Below are 13,021 nucleotides of genomic sequence, written 5' to 3' on the forward strand. Positions count from 1 at the left end.
GCCGGTTGAGCTATAGGCGCCGAGCCAAGCTGTGGATTTTTTTAAAGTAGCTATCTAGGATATTACTGAGTCATTTAGTGTCATTTGAATGTAAAAGCTATACTACATACTAGCATTGCATCAGTGTTAAATTTCTTGGCTGTGATACTAGCATTGTGATTATGTAGGAAAATGGTCCTTGGTCTTAGAAGATGTACATTAAAGTACTTAAGAGTGAGGTAGCATGATGTCTTCAATGTACTCTTAAATGTCTAAACCTAAAATCATATGTGTATATTTATATAGAAATATAAAGACAGGGAAAGGTAAAACCAAGTGTGCCCACCCATTATCAACTGATACATCTAGATAAAAGGTATATGGGTAATGGTACTACAATGGGAAACTACAAGTTTCCCATCTTTCTGTCAATTTAAATTTTTTTTACTAATTGGGAAAATTAATTATTGAACAGCATTTTACTCTACTATTTTTAAAATTTGGGAGGGCTAGGTATGGTAGCTCATGCCTATACCTAGCACTTTGGGAGGCCAAGGTGGAAATATCTCTTTGAGCTCATGAGTTCAAGACCAGCCTGAGCATGATAAGATGCCTCTTTTTACAAAACATAGAGAAATGATCTGGGTGTGGTTGCATGCACCTCTAGTCCTGACATTTGGGAGGCTGAGGGAAGAGGATCACTTGAGCCCAGACATTGGAGGTTGTAGTGAGCTGTGACGATGCCATGGCACTCTAGCCCAGAGTAGACCTTGTCTCCAAAAAAAGAAGAAGAAGAAACGAAATATATAATCATAGAGCTGGGAGTAAAAAGTTGGACTATGTGACTATAATCCCTTTCAAGCCTAAAATTTAATATTCAACCTGAAGCCTATCTCATATTATTAACTGTCATGGTCATTCAGGGTTTTTGGCCTTGGAACTGAGATACGTTGGTAGAGGTCAGCCAGTATTGCATTCCTTCAGTAGTCAAAACTTCCAGAGACAACTGTCCAAAATGAGTATGTGCTTGCCTAGTTCAAATAACGTGTCCTCTGGGACTCCATCAGCTCACTCTGAGGAAGAGGTGTTATTTGGGAGTCAGGATCATTATATACAATGAGGAGGCTAATGCCTTGTAAAACAAGAGAAATCTGACCACTTACAAAGCTTCAACAACATTCTTCCAGGCTAGATAGTGGTTAGTTAGGTTAGGATGATGGAACTGGGGTGATTTCTCCGTCCTCTTAGCCATCATGCCACCACCAGTTTCCCACAGAGTATCCTGGCACCTCCTTCAGCCATCCCTATATTTTCCCCTTTCTGGCCCCAACCCTCTCATCATTATGGAATGTCCAAATTAGAGAGGAATTTAGGTTCATCTACAAACACTTTCATCAGAGAGATAAAAATGTAACAGCCCAGTTAAGCGACTGGCCTAGTGTATCTGACCAGTGCTTTGGGGGATAGACTCAGCACTGGTGTCAGTGCACAGATTCCCCCAGGGAGTACTTCGAAGGTGACCATAGTAATATTCAGTAATGAGGTGTGTAGCACTTTTTCTAGGACGAGTTCACGAACTCAATTGTCTTCCATATGCTGTGTGAAGAGATATGCCTCCATATGACATATAGGTATGTATAGTATATGTCTAATTTCTCCCATTATACACCAAAACTTATATAATTACTTGTCCACAATAGGCAGGTTGTAGATGCTGAGTCAGATTTAAAGTTTCCCAGCAGCTGGTCATCATCATGGGACTGGCATGATTTAGCACACAACAGTCTAACATTATGTGTTATGACACCAAAAGAAATAATGAGATATTTGGTCATATTAAAAAAATGAACTTCTGTCATTTAAAATAAACTATAACTGAAAATGCATGGATAATTATATTATTAAAAACTAGTATCCTTAATATATTTTTTAAATGCAATAAGAAATCAATAAGAAATATGCAATTTTTTAAATAGGCAAACAATATAGGTAATTCTCCAAAGAAGAAATACCTAGGTCTCATAAACATAAAAATATATTGCAGATATATATAAAAAGATACAGTTTTTTCTTTACTAACATTTTTGAAAGATTTTTTTAAAATATTGTTTTAAAGATGTGGAGAAAAAAGAGCTCTATATGTCGGCAGTTTGAAGGGGGCTGAAGCATTAAGATCTAAGACAAGGAAAGTGGTATCCTAAATTTTTGTTTTGTTTTATTTTTTCAAGACAGGTTCTGGCCTGTCTTGAAAACATTGGCCATGCTGGTCTCAGACTTCTGGGCTCAAGTGGTCCTCCCAACACAGCATCCCCAGTACAGTAGCTGGGATTATAGATGAGAGCTCTAATTTTAAACAAAGCCGGCAAGTAACCATGAGCTCTGAGGCTGAATGGTTCAAGGTCAAATCCCACTTCACAGTAATGTGACCTTGAGTAAGTTTTTAAATTTTACATTCTTTATCTGACACATGGAGATGATGATATCTATTTCTTAGGGTTGTGGGAAATGAAATAAAACAAACCATATAAATTGTTTAAATCAATATCTGGTAGGTAGTAAGCAAGCATGCGTTGATTACTCCCTGTTCTGTCTGTAATTCTGTGGTTATCAGGTGCCCCTGGAGAACTACATTGAGTTCAGGGATCCTCGAAGCTGCAGATTACACAGAGCCTGTTCAAAAGAGGGCACCAGGATGGCATCAGCTTTCCTGGGGAAACGTTAAAGGAGATAGCTAGGTGTTAACTCATACAGGGATAGGCAGAGCAGATGAGATTGTTTGGAAGTACCAATAGGTAGAAGTTTCAGGAAAACTGTTTTCTTATGGGAGAAAATTAAATTAGTGAATTCTCTGATAAGAGAGGTATTCAAGCATGCTAGTTAACATATTAGCAAAAGAAATGCAGACTACAGATGAGAAGTTTGATTAAATATATAACATCCAGCTGACACTAAGATTCTACACATGTATTCCAAAGAACCTTCTGCTCCACTTCCATTTAGTCTCCTATTTCCACATGCTCCTATCAACCACTCAGCTTCACTTGCAAGTCAAAAGAAATAATTAATCTTAGAAACATGTTTTACATAATCATCTAAAAATGAAGACCCTGTGGGAAATGATTATTTTTAATACCTAAAAAGTTATTCCTTGGTCTCTGTGAGTCTATTTTAGGCAAGCTTCTTTCTTCAAGACATGTTTATCCAACAAATACTGATACAACAGCTGCTATGCTTCAAAAGTTGGTCTGGGTGCCGGGGGCATAAAAATGAACAAGATCCAGGGTGGCACCTGTGGCTCAAAGAAGTAGGGCGCCAGCCCCATAAAGTGGAGGTAGCAGGTTCAAACCCAGCCCCAGCCAAAAACTGCAAAAAAAAAAAAAAAAAAAAAGAAACAAGATCATGCCTCCACTCTCAAATAGTTCATACTACCAGGGAAGAGAGTGACCTCCAAGTCAGCGTAACCAATGTACCAATTGGAGTGTGCCTTTCTTGTGTATGTCCCGTTTCACTGAAAGACACCACAACCAAGGGCTAAGAGTTGGGGTAATTGGATATTTGTGCTTAGAGCCCTCCCAGACACATTCCACAAAGTGAAGACATCACTTTTAACTTCCTCTTTCCCTGAACTTCTCTCTTCACATGCTGACGTACAACTGGACTTCAAAGGAAAATTACATTATGATCAAAACTACGTATCTGACGAAAGCGGAACTGTAAGTTACTACTACCTGTTTTCCCACACCCCTGGGCCATGTTATTTTAAGTTGATGTTGCATTCAAGTAAGGCCGTATCTCGGCTGCATTGTAAGTCATATCTTCCAGTTTTCCAAACTGATTCATAAAATCACCTACATAACATCCCAAACAAATAGTTGTTTTGTGCCTATGTAACTCATGGAAGGCAAGGGGACCAGTCTATTAGTAGCTGAGGCATATTTCTTATATAACTAAACTCTTTCAGGTTGGACAATTTTTCAATAAAAACATATTAAGTAAGCAACACAGAAATGGCACAGAGTGCTCACCAGCATAATTTATGGAGTTTTAGGTTTAGGTTTAAATCTCTACTTTGCTTCTTCCAGGTTCTGTGACCTTAGGCAAGTTACTTAATTTTTCCAACCATTGGTGTCCTCACCTGTGAAATGAAGGTAACAAAGTACCCACTTCCCATTGTTGTAAAGATTAAACGAGATCATGTACTTAAAGGGCTTAGCGTGGCAGCTAGCATGTAGTAGGTAGTGGAGAAATGGTAACTATATGGATAGGCAAGAGGACAGTTTCGTAGGCAACACTGCGGGGTCATTCTGGTCTGAGAATTTCCTGGGTACCACCCATCACAGCAACAGTGCTTTGGAAGAGGAAGACACTGTAACACGAGCACATGAGGGCCACATGGATTGTGGCTGGGCACTGTGCAATGCTGGGGCCAGACTGCTGAGCTTCAAATTAGTTTTGCCACTTACTATCTGTGTGACCCTGAACAGGGCCCTCGGCCTCTCTGTACCTCAATTTCCTCACTGGTAAAGATAATACTTGTACCCATTTTGTAGGGTCATTATAAGTATGTTATATAACTGCATTAAATGCTCACAACTGACCCTGCTGCGGTGTAAACACCACATATGCAGCTATGATGATGATGATGATGATGATGCTTCGGTCGGTGCAAATCGCTGGAGATTATTTCATCCTGTCCTGGAGATAAGGTAGCTGCAGGAAATAATCCTGGGCCAGGACAGCCGCCTCTCCACTCCCCTTTAGCCCCAGGCTTTCCCCTTCTACCACCGCTTTCTACAGTCCTTTTCTCCAGCCACGTGTCCTCTTTCCACCGCCCCAGTTCCTGTGCCTTCTCCCAGCCTCACAGGACATTGCAGTCCCTACGCCTTTCTTTGAATTAGTGCTGCTGGGTTGGTTGGTATGGAAGTGACATCTTGCTCCAGAAACCTCTTGGAATGAGATTAGTTTGAAAAAGGAATTGGAGGAGTCAAGGTTATCTATGACAATTTGCTCCTCTATCTCTTCTTAAACCATGGTGATAAACATAGCCAATTCAGTAGAATGTGTTCAAGGACCTGCCAGTGTGTTTATTGCCTGGAAAGTAACACCCTAATCAGAGAGAAAGGGAGGCTGAGGTTACTAAACCCAGACTCGCCCATAATACAGTTGGTCCAGGCCCGACTCTGACACTGAGGAGTTCATCTGAGTTCTCTTTTGCTGGCTTGGGCAAACCTGCCTTTCTGAACGTCATCTGGGATAAAGGTGGGGTGGGCTGTGCTGTTAGGCAGGCCTGGGTTTCAATCCCAAGTCCCCTCTCACCAGCAGTCTGACTGTGGGAAGTCACTTATTCTCTCTGAGCCTGAGTGTTCTTGCCTGCAGGGTGAGGATCACACAGGGTGGCCAGGACTAAGTGCACTCGTGTGTGCACAGCACCTGGCTGCTTTGTGCTTGGCTCCAAGTGCTTTCTTGTGCATTAAAACTGGCAAGACTGAGGCAGGGAAACCTGGGTGGTATGTGGAATGACAAAGTTGGAAAATGACAGAATCATGTAACTTCCCCTCCCTCCTTTTAATCATCATCTTCATTTAAAGATCTTGTCTGGAAGAAAAAGGGAAATCTGAGTTGTGAAATGGACAACTAATCTTGCACAGAGAAATGGCAGAAGCATTTTACAGTTAGCGCCATTGACTGCTGACCCCAAGATTTCTGACTTGACAAAATTGCACCAGTACCTGAGCAAAAGCAAGATCCTATCTCTACTGAAAATAGAAATACTGAGGCAAGAGAATCGCTTGATCCCAAGAGTTGGAGGTTGCTGTGAGCTATGATGCCACAGCACTCTACCCAGGGTGATAGCTTGAGACTCTGTCTCAAAAAAACAAAAACAAAACTGCCCCAGCATTTCCCAATGTTGTATTTTTTTCTTCCGAAAATATCTATCTCCAATAAAATTATTTCATAAAAGAAGACATAAGAGAAAGATGTTATTTAATACAACCCAGTTATCTGAAGCTGTGTAAGAGAAGGAGGAAAGATCATCTATTATTGCTTGTCAGGCTTTAATATCAATAACTACAACCAAGACTCTTAACAGTCTTGTCAGAGAAAGATTTTTATGGCTCTTTCTCCATGATTAATTTGTCAACCCAGTAACCAACACGTGTCCCCAACAGCAACTAGGACAAGATCCACTGTTCCCTGAAGTATATGTTGATGCAAAGAATCGGTGTCTTCTGTAGCTGATGTAGCTCCTACTATGTGCTAGATTTCCAACATATATGGTTTTTTAACCCACACATGGGATAACTGTAAGAAACTTAATGTCTAAAGAAGTTAAGAACTTTAATGCCTTATCGGGGAAGTCTGGTTTCAGGTGTAGTTCTGCAGCTGACCAAGAGAGTATTTCTGAACTACACATTAGTTACAGATGTCAAATTTGAGAGTGTTAATGCATTACATTAGAGAGTCTTCAAAAGGTCCCAGAGAAAAATGCAAAAATTATGGAAGATATCAATTATAAGCACAAAAATTAAGGAAGATACAGATTGTAGAACTATCAGCATGAAATTTCACTACATTTTCTTCCAGATACTTTCATGCTCACTTACTGAAAACTATTTGTTAATTTAAGTCCGATGTGCTTTACAATCCTGAATCCATCATCCCCATGTTGTAGTGAGAGAGACTTACTTATTAGAGATTTAGTCTTCATGTCTTTATAATTCTGAACATTTAAAATATGAGGATATAACCTTTATAACAGCAATATTCATTGTAAGATGTTTTTAATTTAAAAAAATTTTTAAAAGCAAAAAAATCTTGCAGAAATATTCCATTTCCTTGCTTCTCAAGATACTAGCCCAAGTGATCAAGATAGAAATAAGTCAATTTTAATTATTGTTGGTTCTTGGAGAGCATATGGGTACCTATTGCAAGCAATCTACATGCACCTCTGCGCATATATGTGCCTTTTCAAAGGGATGTTTCAAAGGATGTCCAGCTAGAGAGATTATCCACTGAGTATTCATTTATTCTCCAGTGCCGACACATAACTCTCACCACCACAAATACATTATAAACCCTAACTTAGTTTAAGTGATATTTAAGAAAACAGAAGGGTACCGAACAACAGGTTAGTACCATATAGGAGTTAGAGAGTGGATTTCTGGTCCCAGCTATGTCACAGCCATGGGTCTGTCTCCTCTTCTGCAAATGAGGGAGTTAGGCCAGATGACCTTAGTCTTTCAGCTTGAAAAAAAAAAAATGGAATTAGCTACCAGTGTGTGCTAGTTAGCCCCAAGTGAATGGCCCCAAACAAAGTCACATTAAGTGACAGCCAAAGGAATGTACTAAATTCAGGTCACTTCTGAAACACTGAGCTTACAGATGTGAGCACACTTGTGTAGCTAGGCGTTGCCCACAGGATGCCAGCAGGCCCCAAGTGTGAATTCACTATTCTGGGGAATTTCACAACAACTCAGCCCACACCCAGCAGCAGAAAAAAGACTGACAGTGCTAACAAAATTCAATTTTCCTGATGCAACACCAGTGTGACTAAGCATGCTTGAGTAAACTTGAGTCTCCATTTCCTAATTTTTAAAATATTGCATGTACTACCTTGATGGCATGTTATATAAATTAACTAAGAATTATGAGTGAAGAGATTTCATTCAGCCCAGTACAAAAGATAAGATTTTTAATGCATCAATTCTAAGAAGATGGCCCAAGAAATAAGCTCTAATTACTGTATCATTATATCAACTCATCTTTGATCACTTTATTTTTTCTCCCCCTCCAAAAAAAAAAAAAAAAACACCAAGGGGTAGGCAAAATTAAACAACAAATGAGAGTCTCTGCAAGTAAACTCTATTGCACAAGACTGAGTCTTTCAGCAGAACATGTGTGTGTGGTGGGGAGAGGAGGTTCAAATATCCTTGAAAAGAATGTTCTAAATCTTGAGGGAGTTTGCTTAGGGTCCCACCTTCCAGACCCTGAAGCTGCAATTCTCAGACTTGTCCTGTGATGAAACCTGAACAGAATTAATTCACCTGCAGTCTCTTCAAGACCCTCTACTGAAATATGTACATTTTATGTGCTTCCATTCTCTCCCTTTTCAACCCAATAGGTTTAGCATGAAACATTCCCAAAATGAACAGGTAGAGCAAAAAGCTGCACAACAATCTTCCAGTTACATACAGCCTTGTAAGTGGCAATTCTACTCACCCTCTTCACAAGGTAGCCTTCCCTGATCTTCTTTGGTTCCATGTCGGATGGACAGACAGACAGGTCCACTCTCAGACAAGTCGTCTCAGCCGCTCAGCCGCTTAGCCTCCTCTGAGAGCCGGGGTGCTTGTGGGCTGCCTTTTCTACAGTGGGTCTCTTTCACAATTTCCCCTCTGCTGTGATCTCATGATCACATCCTCTTCCCCTCACTGGGGTGCATGATCAGAATAAGGAACTGCAGAGCTAAACAGACCATTCTTGGCTAATGGTGGAGGCTTCTTAAAAGCATAGCTGGGTTGAATATTTACCCAAGGTAAATTTTATTACCATAAAGAAAATCATTCTCCTAAAGAGAAAAAAAAACTGATGAAAGGGAGAGGAAAATGAACAAGAAAACCTTACTGATGGAAATTATCCTATTCAGGGATTATTCTTGAGATCTGGGAAGTGACTAATAAAAATGCCAAGAAATTCAGAACCGTGTGGTTAGCGTAACGAAATGAATGCCTATTTCTTTTCTTTAGATGCCAGGCACTGGACCCAGTGTTTTTCAGCCTACCTAATTTAAATTAAATCATCACAAGAAACTCATAGGGAAAGGATATAACTGTCCTTTATCTTAGAGAAAAGGAAACTTGGGTTCAGATGTTCAGGGTGGGACCACAGGTAAGAGATGAAACCAGAAGATGAGGGAAGGACTACACTAGCCAGCCACTGCATCGCACTGGGCATGAGGATGGTATTCCACATTGAACACAAAATTCACAGGAGGCTTTTGAAAAGAAATCCATCACCAAACATGTTGTTGAGAAACTATATAGAAGTCCCAGCTTGGCAGCTCCTCTCACATATTAACAAATTAAAGGTATCTTCCTCTCTACCAGGTGCTACAGCAAAGAATCCATAATGACACTTCCCAAACTCATTTGACAGAATTCTTTTTTGAAGAATTTCCACAAATGTTCTTTACTTCAAAATCTTAAAGGGGTTAAAATGTTTTTGCTACATGTATAGTTTTTATCATGTGTAAATCAGAGCTACTAGTATGCCCATTACCCAAATAGTGTTCATTATACCTGTTTTAAGAAGATCTTCTGTTAACAGTTTTGTTGTGTATTGAATTATGTCCTAACCCCTAGTACTTCAGAATGTGACCTTATTTGGAAATAGGGTTGTTGCAGGTATAATTAGTTAAGATGAGGTCACACTGGAATGGGTGGGCCCTTAATCCAGTATAACTGGTGTTCTTCTAAGAAAAGGAGAGAGACACACAGAAAACGGTCATGAGATGACAGAAGCAGAGATTGGAGTGATGCATTTACAAGCCAAGGAATGCCAAGGATTGCTGGCCAGCAAGTACCAGAAGCTGCAAGAGGCAAGCAAGGATTCTCCCTTAGGGCCATCACAGAGAGCATGGCCCGGCCAGCATCTTGATTTCAGACTTCTAGCCTCTAGAACTGCAAGACAATAAATTAAAATTTTTGTTTTAATTCCCCCAGGTTGTAGTACCTTGTTATTGTAGCTCTAAGAAGCTAATACCAGACTGAAAAATGAATATTCTATAGAACAAATGTTGAGAGATATTAATCTGATCACATGAAATTAACTTTCACAAGGAAAAGTTAATTCCTCTCCACATCAACTTTCTCATCTGTAAAATGGAGATAATAACATCTCTTCAGCTGGGTCATTCTGAAGATTAAATAAGGCATACGTGAGTATTTAGAAGAATGTTTGGAGCATAGTGTCTGTAGATGTTAATTATCTGTCATCTTCAAGCAAGCCTCCATCATCCTAATGGGCCTAATTCTTTTCAATAAGTTCAACAGAGATTACAGAAGTAACTATAGAATTAGATTTCCTTCTAGTTCCTTTTCCTTATTTCACCAGTCAACGTTCCTTGGCTACATTCAACAGACACCAACTGTGGCTAATATGGCCAAAGAAGAATCTATTGGAAGAGAATGGGGTACTTTAGAGGCCTGAAGGAAAAACAAAGATTCAGACTGTGATGAGCAGGAACCAGGGCAGATGTGAGATTCTGGAAAGCGAGACATCAAGAAGCCACATCAGTGGTTTTCATGCTCTAAGAGGATTTCTGGGGAACAGGCCTCTGGTTGGCTCAACCTGGCTTAGTACTTCTCTCTCTGGCACCTGAAGGGGGAGCATGGGAACTGAATGGGCTAAGGGATTTGTCTCCCAAAGTATAATCAAGGTGCCATTAACAACAGAAGAGAGAAAGTTCCCTGGGCCCGCAAAACCAGCAGATGTCCAGGAAAGTATCTGAAGAACAGGGAAGTTCTGTTCTTGGGGTTTTCTGAGCTTCTTAATTCCCTGTCTTCTTCCTTCCAGTTAGGTTTCTAACCAGCAGCCACTGCCCCTCTATTTTTTCACTTTTCTTTTTATACTAATGTAGATCACATGAAATTATAAAGAGTTTGTCATGGGTTTCTCATTGCACCAAAGTAGTTAAAAATTACTGGAAATTATTGCGGAGATAGTGGGAGTGGAGGAAACCACACTTGATGGCACTTGAGCAAAAAAAAAAAAGAGGGTGACTCGCCACATCTCTGTGTATAAGCAATGGAAACAGTGCATATATTTACTAAATCTGATTTCACAGCTAACTATATCTCCTTTTGCTTAATTGATCAAGTGCTTTCTAATATGGATTTTTTTCTCCCTTTCTCCTAGTATGATCAGAAAGCATTAAAGAATCTCACTCAGACATGTCATATTATTTTTGGCTGCCTACGGTGTAAAAGCACCCCCGTGTTCTGAGTAATTAAATATCTTTCAAGAAACATTGTGCTGAGTGCTTTCTACATGCCAGGTGCTGGAACAGGGGCAAGAATAGAAATGTCTTGTCACCCAGTGGTGTCCAACTCACAGGTGCAGCCTGCAGATTGCATGCAGATTATGAGGGGACTTTTTTCATCTGTGGCGGTGGATATCGTGAAAATTATGCATCAATTTTTTTTTTCTCATCAGCTTTCGTTAGTGTTTGAGTATTTCATGTGTGGCCCAAGACAATTCTTCTTCCAATATGGCCCAGAGAAACCGAAAGGTTGGACCGGCCAACAGGTGATCATGCCTGCTTGGCGACACCTGCTGGTCAGTAAAGGGAATCAATAATAAGGACGTCCTCTCAATGAAGTTTGAGCACATTTTCTTCTGAAGTGTCAGACTGCCTTCTCAGGACAGATCATTAGAAACTCTTCCAATATCTTTCTTATGAACGTGTGCCTAGGCTTACTTAAAAAAAATCTGTATGTCACAAATTTGATCAATTGTAACCTTGGAAACATTCTTGTAGTACATTTTATTGCTGTAGGGAAAAAATAAAGAAAAAAAAGAACTTTTCTGAATAAGCAAAAATGATTACTGTGTGTCTCCAATGGAAAACTGCATTGTTTACAGCATTCCTTTCCAAGTTATCTGTTTTTATGGATTTTTTGCCTTTTCTTGCCTTGGAGTTGTTTTACAGCTCTGTAACTTGTGGATAAATTCAAATAATTCTTGCAAATAAATTCTGTCTGGTGGAGATTCAATAGACTCTACTTGGCCCACTCCGTCACCTCCCCCTTCCATGGAAAAAGTCATTTTGTGTCCACTTGTAAAAGGATTTTGGCATTCCTTTACTCCATATAAATTTGTGTTTGACCTCTCCTTCTAACCAGTTGTGATATTTAGCTGCTTTTCTCTTTAATTTATGGTTAAATAAAAGTTTGATGTTTTCATTTTATTATATGTAGGAATCATAATTTTATTCCTTTTTAAAATGTATTCTTTCTCACTGGTAGCTCAAAAAAGACCCTTACATTTAGCAGAGAATGCTAGTGTTAAATACAAATAAAAGAAAAGGCGTCACAAACTGAACAGTCTGAGACTTGGGCCGACTTGCACCCTACCAAGTCAGCCTGACAGTTTTGTGGATGCTCACAGAGGACAGACTTCTGGACTTTTGGACAACAAATGACTTTGTTCTCACAGCACAGTGAACAGGATGAGCTTCATGTTTGCATTGGTTCCTCTTGACCCCAAGTGCCATTGAGGGCAAAGTGGAGCTGCCCAGGTACACTCTGCACATACACAGAGTTTGCATCACAGCGGAGGAAGCCTGAGCTTAGGGAACACGAATCTTTCGTCATGGACTGCAAGCAAACCTGCCCAAACTTTGCCACAGAGGGAGATATTATCTTTATTACGGGATATATACAGGACAGTAAATGAATCAGCTCTGGTTCAACATGTGGTTAAAAATTCAATAGTTCAAAGGAAGAGTGGACAGGAGCTGCAGAAAACCACACTGATGAATCAGAAAAGTAAATTTAAAACATACACAATAGCCAGTCTGTCATATACGCTTGAAGACTTTTCAAAAAGACATTTTCATGTGTTTGAAGTCTCGGAAAGCAGATTCATTTTTTTTTTAATTAAAAATAAAGGATTTGATGAGATGTCTGATCTAACAAAACAATTAATTTTAAATAACCCTAATTATTGGCAGGAAGGAAAATCAGTGTGAAGTCTATTTCCTGGCACCCAGAATGTGGGCTATTGCTAAAAAATACATTTAAAAGTCTGCTTAAGGAAGAGTTGATCCCACCTGTCCCCTGACCAGCTCACCAACCCAGCCCAGTGACTGCCTCAAGCCTATTTTAGCAGAAGATGGGAAGCCTACTTTGTAGACCAAGAATATGATATTGAATAATAAAACATTCTCAAACATTATTGGCCTCAGGACTAGTTGGTACCCTTAAAAATTACTGAGGACTGGCTCGGCGCCTGTGGCTCAAGTGGCTAAGGCGCCAGCCACATA

General features: G+C 39.8%; 1 protein-coding gene across 1 annotated transcript in view; it reads right to left on the reverse strand.

Annotated features, from left to right (window-relative positions):
* The window catches only part of PLEK (pleckstrin), a 29,089-nt gene extending 20,665 nt beyond the window's left edge, over positions 1–8,424 (reverse strand). The window contains exon 1 of the mRNA XM_023515310.1: positions 8,200–8,424. Within this exon, the coding sequence (XP_023371078.1) occupies positions 8,200–8,241 (42 nt within the window). The 5' untranslated portion in view covers positions 8,242–8,424. The remainder of the gene's footprint in view (positions 1–8,199) is intronic.
* Positions 8,425–13,021: the final 4,597 nt, after the last annotated feature.

This window comes from Otolemur garnettii, unplaced genomic scaffold (assembly GCF_000181295.1).
Source record: "Otolemur garnettii isolate 467f Iridium unplaced genomic scaffold, OtoGar3 scaffold00068, whole genome shotgun sequence".
NCBI classification, from domain to species: domain Eukaryota; kingdom Metazoa; phylum Chordata; class Mammalia; order Primates; family Galagidae; genus Otolemur; species Otolemur garnettii.